This window comes from Carcharhinus amblyrhynchos, chromosome 3 (assembly GCF_965287045.1).
Source record: "Carcharhinus amblyrhynchos chromosome 3, sCarAmb.v2.hapA, whole genome shotgun sequence".
Classification (NCBI taxonomy): domain Eukaryota; kingdom Metazoa; phylum Chordata; class Chondrichthyes; order Carcharhiniformes; family Carcharhinidae; genus Carcharhinus; species Carcharhinus amblyrhynchos.
The window spans coordinates 78,956,021-78,972,973 of NC_137326.1; the positions used below are offsets into that span (position 1 = coordinate 78,956,021).

At 41.8% G+C, this 16,953-nt stretch overlaps 1 protein-coding gene across 7 annotated transcripts in view; it reads left to right on the top strand.

The window, feature by feature from the left end:
- Positions 1-16,953, top strand: part of LOC145340888 (uncharacterized) — a 402,915-nt gene that overhangs the window by 306,517 nt on the left and 79,445 nt on the right. For all 7 annotated transcript variants that reach the window (XM_080185427.1, XM_080185430.1, XM_080185426.1 and 4 more), the window contains one exon: positions 14,915-15,054. In XM_080185427.1, coding sequence (XP_080041553.1) covers positions 14,915-15,054 — 140 coding nt within the window. The remainder of the gene's footprint in view (positions 1-14,914; positions 15,055-16,953) is intronic.

The following is a 16,953-nucleotide window of genomic DNA, read 5'->3' on the forward strand; positions in this document are numbered from 1 at the left end:
AACCCCTTCTGCAGCAGTACCGGTGTCCCTGTCTCTGAAGATACTCGTGCGACTCGTCCTGTTAAAAGCTGGTGTCGCGATCTGCCATCTGTGTAACCATGTCCAACGAACACAAATAGCTAAGATTTACAAAATCTACAAAATAACAGTCACGTTAAACTATCCGTCTTTATAAAAATAAGAGTTAAAGCATGTAATACATGAACAACTAACTTATATTGATGCCAGGAGCAGTATAAGCTTGAGAAGATCAGTCATGATGAAGAGTTATGTTTGTGATATTCAAGGTACAAAATCCACTAACTCTTTTCCTACTTCGTACTGCATCAAAACTGATTATATATCACTCTCTTGGTCCCAGGCATCCCAATTTTAAAAAAAATTCTCTTTAGGAACAGTTTCAGAGTTATTATGCATGCCAGAGTTCTAAGTACTCAGTGCACCTTGAAGTAAAAAATAAAGAAGCAACTTGCATTAAGCAACATTTTTTGTGAGCTCAGATTGTCCCAAAGCCCTTGATTAAGAATTTTTCAAAAAAGCACCATCAGTGTTGAAGTAACAACACAAACTTGCATTTATAAAGCTCCTTTACTGGAATCAAATATCTCCAGGCACATCTTTACACAAGCATTGTAGCACAACATTCAACACCAAGCCACACTAGGAGGAATAAACTCAGTCATAGAGGTAGGTTTTAAGGAGTGTCTGAAAGTAGGAACAAGAAGTATAGAGTTGTAGAGATACAGGGAGGGAATTGAGGTTTTTGTGACCAAGTCAACTGAAGGCACAGTCACTTTTCAATGTAGATAGCAGAGTCTTGAGTGACTCAATTTGGGAATGCTCAAGAAATGAGAATTGGTAGGGCACAGATACAATTGTAGAGCAATAGGCAAGGGAGAGGGCGAGGAGGGAGTTAAAATCAAGGATGAGTATTTTAAACTGTGTTACTGCTTGGTTGGGAGCCAGTGCAGATTAGCAAACACAAGGACATTGGGTGAGTGGGACTTGATTCAAATTAGAACATGGGCAGCAGAATCTTGAATAGCCTGAAGTTTACAGAAGAGGAGGAGTAAGCTAGGAATGCATTGCGATAGTGAAGTCCTGAGGTAATGAAGAAAGGACTGAGAGTTTCAGCAACTGATGAGCTGGGGCAAGGGTGGAGTCGGGCATTGTTATAGAAACGGAAATAGTGATGGTGCAGATCGTGTTGGAGCCAAGTAAAAACACCAAAATTGCAAGAATTCAGTTGCCAGGGAGAGGGGTGGAGTCAGTGCCAGTTAGGAAACCGAGCTTGCGGTAGAGACTGGAACAATGTCTTCAGTCTTCCAAATGTTTAATTGGAGGAAATTTCTCTATATCCCATACTGGGTGTTTGGTAAGCAGTCAGTTAGAGGAGGGTCAGGAGAGATGGGGAAGAGATAGAGCAGGGTCTGGTCAACATGCATGTGGAAATCAGCACTGTGAATTTAGTTGATGTCTTTGAGGGACAGCAGGTAATTGAGAGGAAGGGCACTAAGGATTAGTCCTTGGCGGGAGCACCAGAGGTAGCAGCATGGGAAGGGAAGGGGAGCCATTGCAGGTGTTCTGCTAGCTCTGATTGGATGGAACGAGGCATGTGCAGTCCCAACCAGCTCGATGACAGAGCCAAATTTATTGATCACCCTGTCAAAGATTGCAGAGGACAAGGAGGGATAGTTTATCGTTGTCATACTCATTTACCATTGGTGATTACTGTACTAGAGAAAGTTAAAGATTCAAGTCTTGTGTGGAAGGGGGATACCCTAGAGAATGTTAGGCACGGTGGGTTAGAGGAGCAGCTGAATCCACACTCCCTCACTATTGCACAGGATTGTCACACTAGTATCTGGAGCAGGCCTTGAACCTACAACCTTCTGACTAAATGTGAGAGGGCTGCCACTGAATCATGGCTGATTTTTACAGAAATACACAGGCATTTGACGTGTCCTTCAGTCAGGCAGTCAGAACAGGTGGGAAACTTTTAGAGATCTGGGGACCATCTGGTGAATTGAGTGCAGCTGCAATCTCTGGTACGAAAGACTCGTTTTGCCAACTTCACTGAGACATCAGCGTCAAACAATTAATAATGCCATCATCAAAGATCAAAAGGTGTCCGTACAAAGTACAGGGCTGCACTTGCTATGCTTCAGGGTCTGTAGCCTGGCAGGGAGACTGAGCAGAGGCTGTAAAGAGGATAAGCTCTGCACAATGCCCTTGGTCAGGTAGGAGCCAGACTCTTTCATGTGCTTTAACAGTGACAGAAGGCTGTCTGTTGATGTATCCAGCATATCGATCTTATCAGCATTTTCCTCCTATCAAAGTCCTCATCTGAGTCCCCTGTAGCAGAATTTGTCTTTGACCTCACCCTCTGCTGAGCTGACACTCGAACTATCCTTTCCAGCCCATGTATTAGTGATTTTGTGTATGCAAATTCTGATTCTGTGGCTGGAATTTTCAGGCCATTCATACCAGCGGGATCTTCTGGTCCCGCCAATAATGCACCCCCTGCTGCGAATTTCCCAGCAGCAAAGTGTGCATTCAACGGGATACCCCCTTGGCAACAGCAGGACCAGAAGATCCCGCCGCTGGCCGATGGTGAGTCAGCCTCCGCCCCCGGTGAATGCATGCAGGTTGCAGAGAAAATCCCCACCTTATATGAGCTGTTTGAGATATGTGCAATGCTGGATCTGAGTTGCTGGATTGACGTGTAATGAAAGTGACAGCCCCTCATCCTCCCCCACCCCCTCCTCAGGCTCCTTTAGCTGGGCAGGTGGCAATACTTGGGTGTCTGAAAGCAGACAATCAGATAGAAGAAGGTTGGAGCAAGGGAATTAGTGAGTGGTTATTTGGAAAGCAAGAGACCCACGGTGTCACCATCTGTAGCTTGCTCTTCATGCCAGATAGCAGGGTGAGAGTCAGCTGGGAGTTGAGAAGAGGCACACAGCAAGAACATTCTATCATCCCAATGCTCTCAGCAAATGCCACAAATTCTGCTGAAGGAGTTCACATTTTGCAGAGAACTATCTCCTTAGTGGGGCTTTACAAGATCCTCGTCCCGGGCCGATTTTGCTCCTTTCCTGTTTATGGGCACTGCTGCCCAAGAGAGAGGGAAGAGTGTCAGTGATTGTTCTGCACTGTGTTTGGGTGATGTGCCTGCCATAACTGAGTAGTAGAGCTATGTGGAGAAAGTGGGAACTGGGGTTGAGGCTGGCATCATTGGAGCGTGTGTGAGGGTGAAGTGAAGTGTTAGGGACTGCTAAGGGGTGAGCAATGCATGTGACGAGCATTGAACAGCCTGAGGTGTTGGTGTTTGGGATATGAATGAGAGGAGATCTGGAGATGAATCCTGTGATCTTGGGCACCTGTGTGAGACCATTGAACTTTTTGTGTTGTTGCTGCAAGTTGGTTTGGGGCTAAACTCCAGAAGTGACCTCCCCTTGTCACCCACTTCCCATTCCAGTCTGTAGATTTGCCTTACTGTTCTCCTGGCCCATGGCAGAAACATGACTTCTCCCTTCCTGTCAACCTCCAGTATGTCCTCCAGCAACACATCCATGAACCTGACACCCTATTGCTTCCCTCTTACGTCGTTTGTGCAGCTCTGACATGCAGCCAATGTTGGTACAGGCAGTCTGCCGTAGCTCCCTTCCACTGGGTGCAGCTCCCCTTTAAAGGGGGTGGGCTGCCTTATAGAGGAGCAGGCTGACAGCACCCTGTGATATCAGTGTGTGCTGCAGGGCCCTAAGCCCCCTCTTGTGGGCACTAAGGCAGTCAGCAGTGTGGCTCCACCAGGATCAACAGTACAATGAAATGAAGGATGAGGTAAATTTGTGTGCTGTCTACCTCAATGGGAACAGACACAGATCATGAATCAGGAACCCTGCACCTGAAGATAGATCTCAACAAATTTTTAGCACAGGATACTTAAGTAATTATTGTTTTGCCAATTTGGCTGTACAGTCTGCATTAAAATGTGAAAGTTCACTCGCATCTGGCTTTTCAAAAGAGTAAACAAGCCAACACTTGTGATTGTGGTAAAAGCTGACAGAATTGTTGGGGGAAAAGAAAATCCAGGCCAACCTTAACATAAATAATCTTTAAGGGTTCCATTTTGATTTTAAAAAAAGGTTCCTTTGCCCTTTTTACCGTCCTTAAAACATATAAAAATGCCCAGCACTGTAATGCCTCTTTAACAGTCAGAAGCGACAAACTAGTGTGTGGGCTGAATTGATTCATAATGGCTCAGTCACGACTGTGTTTCAGTGCTGTTCCTGAATGGTGACTATAGAATCTGCTGAACTGCAGTTAACCCACAAAGAATTCTGCGTAATGGGTTTGACCTCATCACCGTTGTGTCAGGGTGATTACATGCAGTGAGGGCTTAATGAGTTGATCACATGTGGGAAGGGGATGGGAAGAAAAGGTGATGGGAGCATGGCAAGATTTGAGAACTAATCCATGAAATTTTAATCAAAGGTAGTGAGATCATCTCACAAATGGATGGTTTTCTTAATTATTCCCTCTGCACTCTACCTGGCAGCAACATGTCAGAGATCAAGAAAAGATTCCTGCTCACTCCTTCCCCTCACTTGATGTGTACAAGGATGGAATCAAGATGGAACTTATTAATGTTCTCCACTTGGAAAGCATTTCATTACATTTTCAGCTCAGTGTTAGTTCTGGTGACACATTACAGATTGTGGAATTAATTGAACACGGATTATAAGTAAGGAGCCAGGGGAATGGCCCTTATGAGAATTCCACTCTGTTGGATCAGGGCACGTGAACCATGGCTTTTGACTTCTAATTCCTCAAGAGATTGATTCCCAATGTTCAGCCAGACTGGCTGGTAAAGTGTCAAGTCATTTTTCATAAGAGGTGGCAGGCTGAAGATGAATAATCCCAAATGGCTTGCTCACAGGCAGCATTATCGGAAGGCTGGAAGAGAAATCGAATGATTACTTAATCATACAATATTGGGTGATGCTGGAGAGATAAAGTGGAATACATAATTTATATGTAAAAGGAACAATTGTTTAACTATTTTCAAATGCAAATCAAAGGTAGTAATGTGTGCATGAACTTTGGAAAATGAGAAACAGAAGGTGATCATTCAGCCTCTTGGGTCTGTCTGCCATTCAATTCGATCCACACCTCAAGGCCACAGGGACGCAGTTTGCCCATGAACCTTCAGGTATTAAAATAACCATTTGAGTGCACAGCAAGAACTTGCATTCATCTTACCTGCATTGTATCCTCAGGATTTCTGAATGCACATTTGCAGCTGTTGAGCTATTTGCAAGTGTAATCACTGCTGTGGATCAGGCGAACATAGCCCAGGGTCCTCAAATAGTAAGTGAAGTAAGTGACCTGTGAGGAGCAATAGGTGTTGGCCAGGATGCTGGATGAATTCTCACATCTTATTTAAGTGGTACTGTCACATTCTGTTATTGGATTCATAATCCAGGGACCAAAGGTGGGATCTTCTGGTTCTGCCAAGGTTGACCCCTGCCATAGATTCCCTGGCAATGGTCCTGACCAGCCAGACAAACTGCTGTGGACTTCACATATAGAAGATCCTGCTGACCCCCGAAGGGAAGCTGCAGGAAAACCTACTATGTGTGGGGAGGGACTAGAAAATTCTGAGCCAGAACTAGTGATCCAGAGGCACAAACTCAAGTGCAACCATGGCAACTGGGGAATTTAAATTTGATTGGTTAAGTAAATGTGGACTAAAAGTTAGTATTCGTAAGGTGACGATGAAACAATTGGATTGCTATAAAGAATGGTTTACCAATGTCCTTGAGGGAAGGAGATGATTATTTCTTTCTTAATCTGACCAGCAATCTGACTCGTAACTATCCTCCGAAATAACCCAGCAAGACACTCAGTTGTCTTGAAGAATGTGCTCACCACCACCTTCCTGAGCGTAATTAGGGATGGGCAATAAATGGTGGCCTTGCCAGCAATGCCCGTATTTGCATGACTTAATTTTAAGGAAAGGACTAATACAATTTTGTGTCCACTTGACAGGCAAATAGGGCATAGGGCTTAACCTATCATATGGCACCTACTTTGTAGGAACCCCTCAATCGTCTCTATCTGCTTAAGCCCTCAGGTGGGGCTTGAACCCACAACCTTGAGATGCCAGAAATTACCACTGGACCAAGCTGCTGAGTATATTGTTTCCAACCATATACTCAACAGCTTGGCCCAATTTATAGTCAACTATTTCAGCTTCTGACTTCAGCATTACTTTCTTTGGTCAAATTTACCAATAACAGGGATTATAAACAGGTAGAGACAAATTTTGTTAGCTAATGACCAAGAAAAGAAATGTTAATTTGAAAGTAGACCGTCTTCCCAATCTAGGGTTAATTTCACACCCCCTCTTCCATTATTGGAAAGATAATTTTATAGCTGAAAGTACCAGTGATGGAGGAGAGGGTCACAATAAATGTCTGGAATCTCGATTGAATTGTTAAACAGCCACAAGCTTGCATTATGGAATGAATCGTGTGGACAACATGTGATTCCAGACCACTGGTGTATTACCAAATGAACAATGAGACCAAACGTGATGCTACATTAACTTACGAAATTAACAGTTTATATTCTATTCATTCAAACACTGGGAGGCAATGGCCTCGTGCTATTATCACTAGACTCTTAATCCAGTTAATCTATTGAGGACCCAGGTTCAAATCCGGCCATGGCAGATGGTGAAATTTGAGTTCAATAAAGAAGAAATCTGGAATTAAGAATCTACTGATGAGAATGAAACCATTGCTGACTTTGGAAAGAACTGTCTGTTTCAGTAATATCCTTTAAGAAGGGAAATCTGCCAAGCTTATCTGGTCTGGTCTTAGCCTACATGTGACTCCAGAGCCACAGCAATGTGGTTGCCTCTCAAATGCCTTTGGGCAGTTAGGGATAAATGCTGGCCAGCCATCAAGCCCACGTAATCACCATAAATGATTTTTTTTACAAGGGTCTGCTTATCTCTGTTTTAGATTATTTAGTTATCTCTCTCTCTAAGTTTGCACTGGTGCTGAAGGATTAATGATTGTGATGTATATTTTATGTTTGTCAAGGGAAAAAGCTGATCAACCAAAAAGAAAATTTGCAGTCAGCAAAATACAATTTTTTTCATACTTGCCAGAGATAGTTGAGTTGCTGCTGTGTAAACATGGGACAGTGCTTTAACCTGCTGATCACATTATTAAAAATAAGATGTTTTGAAGGGCTTTCTATTGGGCCTCAACGATGAAGGAGAGCAGTAGGGAACTATCTGCAGTAACCAGGGAAACCATGTGAGAAAAAACAAGAATGTTCCTTTGACTCTGCAAAACATATCCCATTATGTTACTGTACAAACTGGGCAGCAGTCACTGATATTTCAAACAATCTCATGTATTCAAAAGGACAAAGTCACTCTATTTATTACAGTAATTGTAGTTATAAGGTATGTTGATTTTCCTGTGATCACATGTCAAGCTAATAAAGGTGGACCATTAAATAATGGTAAATTAATAATATGTTATTCCTCATCCTTAACAGTCTTATATCTCTGTGATAGCACACTTAAGGAAACTGGATACAGAAACTAAATATAAGCTGAACTTTTGAAAATTGTCCTAAACTGCAGTATAAATTGTGAAAATGATATGAAAAGTTTGATACATCCTCAAAGTTACACCATGAACCAGTTTTTGATAAATACCATTATGATGAAGAGAAGGTCATTGATGTAGCAGCTAAAGATATTTGAACTTGGGTCACTATCCTAAGGAACTGCAGCAGCGATGTCCTGGGTTTGAGATGATTGGCGTCCAACAATAATCTTTTTCCACTGTGCTAGACAAAACTTCGGCCAGTGGAGATATTTTTCAATCCCCATTAACTTCAGTTTTGCTAGGGGTCCTTGATGTCACACTAGGTGAAATGCTGCGTTGATTTAAAGGCAGTCACTCTCATCTCGCCTCTGGAATTCAGCTCTGTGTCCATATTTGGACCATGGCTATAGTGAGGACTGGCAAATCCCAAACTGCATCGGCAAGTAGCTATCTAAATGCTATCTGATAGCACTTGTCAGTGACACTTTCCAGTGTTATATTGATTATTGAAGGCTACTGCAATATTCAGTTCCTAGTTTTAACATTTTGCAAACTTTTGACTGTTAGAAACTTAAAATATCTAGCGTGGCATTCTGAATGAATGTTGCTTAGCAATGACCTAGGTTTCATAACCTAAGATTTATGACGTCAAAATATATTTGGGTTATTGTAAATTAAAAAATTGGCAAAACAATATTGTTTATAATAACTCAGCATATCCACATTAACACAACACTTTGGAATTTCTTTTATTATCATGTATGTATTTCCAGTACACATTAATGTACCTTGTTGTAGCCTAGGTGACTAAATATTTGTGCTGAGTTTAGCAGAAGCCCATAGATGCGATGTTTGGTTCATCTTTCATCAGATTACAAGATGTTGCTACTAAAAATATAGAATCTAAATATGACTTCTGAGTGAAGCAATGAGAAAAAAAGGTCTATCTCTGGATTTATTCTTGAAATTGCAACTTTATCAATCACTCTTAATTGTAAATAAGACATTTTTCTAACAAGAGATTCAAAACTGCACAATCAGCAGTTAAACAATTTTCAAATATGTAATGGTTTTAATTTCTGTAGATTTGACTGTTCAGTAGACTGTAGTCTCCAACAAGTGAAACTTTAGAAATTATTAGTGTGGGTGTATGGGTTCATCTGGACCATGTGGTCCTGCAAGAAAGGGCTGCCATGTGAGAATTGCCTCCTGAGTAACAGAGGGAATCTGCATATTATCAATTCTGACTGCTACATATCCCTTGACCTTTCACCCCCATCTTTCCAACATATATAGAGCACGCCCTAGAAGACCATGGGTTACAGACTTTTCAACATCCCACAGTGGGCAGCTGCTCAGCTCTGAAAGGCCTTTCACAGTGTAGGCATTGTCTTTGGTATTTGCCTGCATCTTGCCAAATCCCAGGGACTGTGAAGCCATTCTGACCCTCAAACCCTACTTCTTGGACCCTATGATGGTACAAGCACATGCACAACTCCAAATTTCCTCTACTCTCCAAGTGATTTGTGACAAAAAAATGCCCAGTGACTCCACAGAATCTAGTTATTTATCTACTTAAAGACATTTTTAGAAGCATCTTTAAACAAAAGTACACAGTTAGGTCTCAAGTCATGCGACAACAATTGGCACGGTGTTAATCGGCACACTGCTGTCTCACAGTGCCAAGGACCCGGATTTGATTCCGGCTTTGGGCGACTGTGTGGAGTTTCTCCTTGTGTCTGCCTGGGTTTCCTTCGGTTTCCTTCCACAGTCCAAAGATGTCTAGGTTAGGTAGATTAGCCATGGTAAATGTGGGGAAGGGGGGTGGGGGGTGGTTACAGGCATAGCGCAGGGGAATGACCCTGAGTAAGATGCTCTTTCAGAGATTCAGTGCAGACTTGGTGAGCTGAATGACCTCCTTTTGAACTGTAGGGGGTCCTAAGGTTCCAACAGGTCTCTGAAACCACAAAACCAGGCTGTACACTGCATTACTGCCACGGTTCAGAGTTCCATTTCATTTTGCACATGGACAACTCAACAAAGCTCAAGCAATGACTTAATAGTTTGCTAGACAAATTAAAAAAGATAAAAAGAAATGTAAATACTAGAAACAAAAACAAAGGAGTCAATGACAGTGAGAGCGACCTCTTGACCTGGGTGTCCTCACTTCTGCCTTGGATGAGACCGCTGTGGATACAGGGTCCTCATGCACGACCAAGGATGTATCATTCATCTCGATGCATTGACTGGGTGGACTTCAGGGAAAAAAAATCCTGGAGGGATCAATGGTACATTGGTAATGGATTCCAGATTAATTTCTTTCCACTAAAAGAGTAATGTGTAATATTCCCCATTAGAGGTGGTGCTTATTGTCAAGTAAAGACAAAAATCCATCAATTTGTCGAAAATCTGATGGAACAGAGCCTAGGACTATATTATTCTTTTAAAATCTGTCCTCATTGCTATTAATTTTAAACTGGACATTTTGTTGAGCAAAAATCATTAAGGTGGCTGACTCTCTGTTTATGAATTATTGCTTGTGAATCACCAGAACAAAAAAGCCCATTTGCAGTTTTGGAAATGTCACACCTCGTTATTTCTGAGGCGTTATTAACAGATTACCTAGGGATTGTACAGCCCAATTTCAAAGGGAGCTACACAAGGGTCATTTATATTTGACAAACAGAGCCAATTACTTCCCAATCACAGGACCCTTAATAAATAGCACCTCTTCCAACCCATGATGGCTAAGACAATATCAGCTGGGAAACACAAAGTTAATGTTCAAACACTGGATGAATGTGCTTTGTTGAACATTATCATAGAGAGGTAACATCACTTATGACTCTGGCAGGTTGAACAGTTAAGATTGCCTTCCTGGGCTGCAAAACCAGTCTGCTGCTTTAATATAAAAGCAAAATACTGTGGATGCTGGAATCTGAAACAAAAACAGAAAATGCTGGAAAATCTCAGCAGGGCTGACAGCATCTGTGGAGACATGTTACAGAGACATTATGGAGTTCTGACAAACGGTCATCCAGACTTGAAACTTTGGCTCTATTCTCTCTCCATAGATACTGTTCAACCTGCTGAGATTTTCCTTTTTTTCTGTCTTTGCTGCTGCTTTAATATCTGATTAGCAGGTCACACAGAAACAACTCTGGCCAGACTGGACAACTGGCCTCATCTATCCTGCCTCAGCTAGAAGTTCTATTACATTGCCGACAACTGATTCATCTCTGAGTGCCTATTTCATCTTGTGAAGTCAACACCACCAGTTTTCAGTCTCCAGACTTCTGTAAAGGAATTCCTCATGCATGGGCCTTTGATACTGGACTTTGGACCTTGTGAACCAATATTTATTTACGCTATGGTCTCTGTACTGCAAACCTTCTTTTCTCTATCTCACTCCTTACTCTGTGTGCCAAAGGGGACATTGTGGATCCTCCATTTCACAATTTTTAAATGAGTGCACCAAATGAACCTTTTGAGTTCATCCTACTTCAGATTTGCTGGGTGGTTATCGGCAGGAATTGGATCACTCAAAAACCATGCAGTTGGGAAATACACCACCGCTTATTACAAAGGAAACAAATCAAGCTACCTTTCCATTTCCAGACAGGCAGTGAGAGGAAACATTAGTGCTGTTTAAATAGACTATTGTCAACAATAGAATGAAAGGCTTGCATTAGTTGGAGCCAATTTCCCTGATGATTCAAAGTAGGAAAACATGTTCTGAGGAGGGTACAGAGAGATTGCAATGGAAAATCAATACATTAAGTGTGTGGGCAAAAATTGGCAGATGCGGTATAATGTAGGATGTGAGATGTTCCAGATTGGCAGCAAGAAAAATAAAACAGAACATTGGTTAAATGCAAAGAGAGTCATCAGTGCTACAATTCGGAGGGATCTGGTTGTTCTTGTGATGATTCAGTTCTTGTGATTTTATGTTGTAGCACCTTTCGCACCTTTCACAACAAGATGTCCCAAAACACCTTACAATGAATACTTTTGAAGTATAGTCACAGTTATAATGTAGGAGACACCGAAGCCAGTTTGCCCACACAAAGAGCAATGTGATAATGATTGGAAAATGTGGGATAAATCAGAATGATGGGAGTAACTCCCCTGCATGGTTTCAAAATAGTATCAAGGGAGCCACCCATCCAAGAGAGCTTCAGTTTAATCCTTCATCCAAAAGGCTGCACCTATGACAGGGCAGCACTCCCTCAGTCCTGTACTGGAATGTCAGGCCAGATTTTTGTGCTCAAGTCTTGGAGTGGGACCTTCAGACTCCAGGTTAGGCTGCTCCCACCTGAGCCACGGCTAACATAATAATTAAAAAATGAAAATAAAGGTTACTATTTGTGTACAATCCTTTAAAAAGAGCAATATTCTCTTCATAGAAACTGTATATTTCCAGTATATTCTATTCTTGTTCCTGTTTTGCTGCTATGATCTCCAAAGCGAAGTCTGTCCGTTTGACAATATGGCTCCCAGAAGTCACAGAATATAATTACATGACTATCTTTACACAGATGCTACCACTAGAGAAACCTTATCAACCAAACACTGCTTCTGAAGCAGGTCATGAAGCATGAACAAAATTGTATTGGTTAATTGCCTGTCACCTAGCTCAGAATGTGCTTTTTTTGCACAAGATGGTATTTCCAAAATAAAATTTGCCAGTCCTAGTTATTTGTTGAGAGTTCAAGGTGATTTAAAGTTAGATCCAGCACTAATGGTTCTCAAATTCAAGCAAAAATGTAAATTGTGATGCTGTGTTACCTAAAGTAACAAGTGTTTGGAGAGCAGTAGCTCCACCTGCACCAAGAATGTAGTTAAATATAAATGGCCACAATTGCATCAAATATTTATGCCCAATAAACTGTTGAAACTCCAATCAGATATTAAGGAGTAACATTCATCACTAACATGGAGCTAGCTAGTGGGCCAAATGCCATATGGGGCACCTCATGCAAACCTGCGTAATTGGTTCAAAACAGTTCAGGCTGTGTACCGAGCTTGGAATTCACTGCTGAGACCCATATATACCCTCAAAGAGAGTGCTACAGCTCAGTGCAACACTGCCATATTCTTCAGCTATTCCCCCCCCCCCCCACTTCCTGTGGCGGGTTTCCCCTGAAGTTGAGGTGGTTCGCTGTCGGCTGCACTGCTGTGAGGATTTTCTATTCCCACCAAAGTTGATGATGATTTACACTCCTTGTCCATGCCGCCATCGGGGACCCCATGGTGGCAGTCGGCTTTGGCAGGACCAGAAGATCTCGCTGGTGGGGAGGACTGGAGAAATCTGCCCATAGAATCGTCATGCAAGGCCAGGAGTGGGAACAGCTGGATCAAAGATTCTCTGTCACTGGCAACATATTAATCCCATCATTAGCTTTGTTTGAGGGGATGGAAATCTGACACGTTTGATTCAAATGCGTTTCTCAATTGCAGGGCAAACCACCAACCTTTGGTGATGTGTAACACCCTCACAGCCACATGTTTAGGGAGTTGGGTAGTGTGAAGGGCAGTCATAGGACAAAATTTTCATTCCTGGGTACCAATTGCCATTGGGATGAAATGGAGGGGGGTGGGCACATCCAGACACGCTGGTGTGGCAGGATCTCGAGGAAGATTTTGGAGGAGTTACCAAAAATAGTCCCTTGAGATTACTTAGAGTGACCATCACTTGGAGCTCCAATTAAGGATGATGGGTGGGCTCAATAGGAGGCCAGCCAGAATGTAATGATTCATTGCTCCACCGTTATCAACGCCTCTATTCCTAGTCACTGGCCACAAACAGGCGACATAAGAAAGGTTATAAGGGCTAGAGCCCTTGACAAGAGGGAGAAAGTTCCCTATTGTAATGGGCATTGCCATGTTTGCAGCGATTTATTAGCAGTAGAACCTTTCCCTCTGGCTCCAGTGATTACCTAGCCTTTGCTGGGAACCAGATCACTGACAACTCTCTGGCTTGCCAGGTATGCCCGACACTAACTGAAAAATGCAGGTAATACTTGGAGTGCCCTCAATGACACCCTCAAATGTCTTAATTGGCCAGTACCCACTGCAATGCAGTTGGTAGTCAGTGCCAATATCATCCTGCCTCCTCAAAACTCCATATAAGTGGAATGTGTCATATAGCTGGCCCAATAAGATTTCCTCCTCATTTTTGGGACTATTGCCTCCAGACTTGCCTCCAAGGACCTTTGAAAATTTGGTTGTGTTTCTCAAAAAACACCAAAATGATGGTCACAAAAATGTTACGTGCAGTGGCAACAGGAATGCTCTTGTCTATATATGCTGCTCCAAACTATCTTCAGGCCTACAATCCTCTGCAAGAGCTACATTCCTCTAACTCTGGCCTACTCTGCATGCCTCACTTCATTTCCCCTACCACCGGCAGCTCTGTGTTTGCTCATATGGGCCCTAAACCCTGGAATTCACTTTCCACAGCTCTTCAACTTTTCATCTCTGTCACCTGCTTCATGACTCAGTTTAAAGTCCACCACTTTGACCAAACAGTTGTTCTTTTTCCATAGATGTCAAAGAGTCATAGATGCCATAGAGATGTATCATTCGGCCCAACTCGTCCATGCTAACCAGGTTACCTAAACTAAACTAATCCCATTTTCCTGAGTTTGGCCCATATCCTTCTAAACCTTTCCATCCATGCACCGATCCAAGTGTATTTTAAATATTGTAATTGTACCTGCCTCTACCGCCTCCTCTGGCAGTTCATTCCATATACACACCATCCTCATCTTGTGTGAAAAGGTTGCCCCTCAGGTCCCTTTTAAATCTTTTCCCTCTCATCTCTCAACTATGCCCTCTAGCTTTGGACTCTCCTACTGTGGGGAAAATACCTTGGCTTTTCACCTTACCTATGTCCTTCATGATTTTATAAATCTTTATAAGTCACCCCTCATCTTCCTATGCTGCAGGGAAAAAGTCCCCACCTATCTAGCATCTCCTTGTAATTCCAGTCCCGGTAACATCCTTGTAAATCTTTTTCACACCATTTCCAGTTTAATACCATTCTTCCTATAGGAGGGTGACCAAAATTGTACGCAGTATTCCAGATGTAGCCTTATCAATGTTTTGTAAGTTGTAACATAATGTCCCTTCAATTTGATGTCAAATATTTTTGTCAGATCACAGTTGTGGGATGTAGCTTGCGATGTTCTATTGCATTAAAGATGCTATAAAATACATGCTTTTAATGTTCTTTGATTATGGGAATGTAAGATGTCTTGTTTTTATTCACATTGTAGTCATCAATGATGGCGCACCAGACAAAACTGCATTTGCTGATGAAGCAGGAAGTGAGGAGGATTTGTATGAGGACTATCGGAGTGGAAATCACCGGTATGGGCATCAAGGAGGAGGTGGAGAGCAGCTGGCCATCAATGAGGTATCACACATTAGGGAATCGAGTGGAATATTGTACAAGTTGGGTATTCTTTATCTGCAAATCCAAAAATTGAACACGTCCACAAACTCCGCAATGTTTGCAACTCATAGACCTTCAGCATGGAAGTCTAATTGTTTGTCTGCACTGTTTTGTGCTGACATTGCCTAAAAAAGACTTATTACAGGCTGTTGCAATGTGAGTTTATATGCAGTATCCGCAAAGAAATGATCTGAAATCCAACATGCAATCAGCCCCAAAGGTTTTGGATAAAGGTTACTCAACATATACGCTCAGCAGATTCAGATTAATGCTATCTTGCTTTCTTCTCATGTTAAATTATTTCTTATTTATTTGTTTGTTTGTGGAATGTGATCATCAATGGCCAGGCCAGCATTTATTGCCTTTCCCTAATTGCCCTTCAAGAGGATGTTAGTTGAATGACTTGATCAATCAGTCAAGAGTTGCATTATCATCTCTAGAGTAAGGCAAAATTATTGACATTTGTAGAATTATAAATATTTTGCTTACTAAATATTAAGCAGTTTACAGAGCCAAATCTTGATGAATTCGTAGCCAGCTTGCCAATAACCTACATTCTTTATATGTATACTACTTGGAAAATACTGAGAAATCTGTCACGGCTCATTTAATCATTCCATCTTCAGTTCAATTTAAATGACATCAACAAATATTTGCATTTGCTGCAAAACTACATTTTACCCAGGGGTGCTTACACGTCTAAAATATGCAATAGTCTCCAGGTGACACTTGTCAAGTGATTTATCGTATTTACTGCAATGGGATTTAAAAATATACTGGTCTTTACTATACACTGATACTGCCTTTCCAGTGGGAAGGAGGGTTTGAATAAAGCAGTTGGTAAATGGCTGCCTGAGGAGTGTAGCAATATCTGCGCCATGTGTTCCCTTCCAGAATGGTACATTGTCCAGATTGTAGGACCACTGAATTTACCCTGCAGTGTCAAAAACATTTTGTAGTTGAATAAGCATTTTTCGATGCAATGTGATGCTGAAATTAATAATTCTATGCAATGGGAATGGGTGGAAAATGGTTGCCTCCATTGGAAATTCTATATGATTGGAAGTGAATTAGAAATTTCTGTGGATTCTGTGCAATAGGTGTGAATGGGAATTGATTTTGTACGTTAGAACTCTGTTGGATGAATGCAAATGGGAAATGGTTTGGTGCACTGGAATTTCTTTATGGAAATTATCAGTATGTGTTGGATTGTAATTCTAGTCTCTTTTTGGGAGAATCCCAATTCAGACATAGCTCTTAGATGATTCCTTTCAACTGAAGGCTGAGAACGGGCAAAGAACAATGCAGCACAGGAACAGGCCTTTTGACCCACCAAGCCTATGCTGATTTCTAATCCTTATTTAAATTCATGACTTACTGCCCATACGCTGTTTCCATCTTTCTGTTCGCCGCTTGTTACTTCCTTGCTCCCAAATGACCCCCTACTGGAACCTCATATGCTATCTACAACAGCTCCTTTCTATAACCACTGGTAATACAAATTGACATACTTCAGCCTCTTTTTCATCCGCCTGAATATATATAAAGGTCTCCACTTCTCATTAAGACATTTTTTTCTAATGAAATAACAGTCCAGTATGTATTCAGATTCTCCTTTTGTGTATGCTTTCTGATACAGCTACTTTATTTCAGCATCTTGATGCTATAATTTTGCCAATTTTCTTAGATATCCACTTCTTCTTTACCTGTCCTTGTTCATTATCAATCATCTGGTCAAAGATTGTTTTGGATAACTGAGCCCCAGTCTTGTTTTCCAACGGAGGTGATCTTTACTCTTTGATTTCTCCCCCTCCTGTGGCTTTGTGATCTGGTTACCACATAGTCGGGAAACATCCTAGG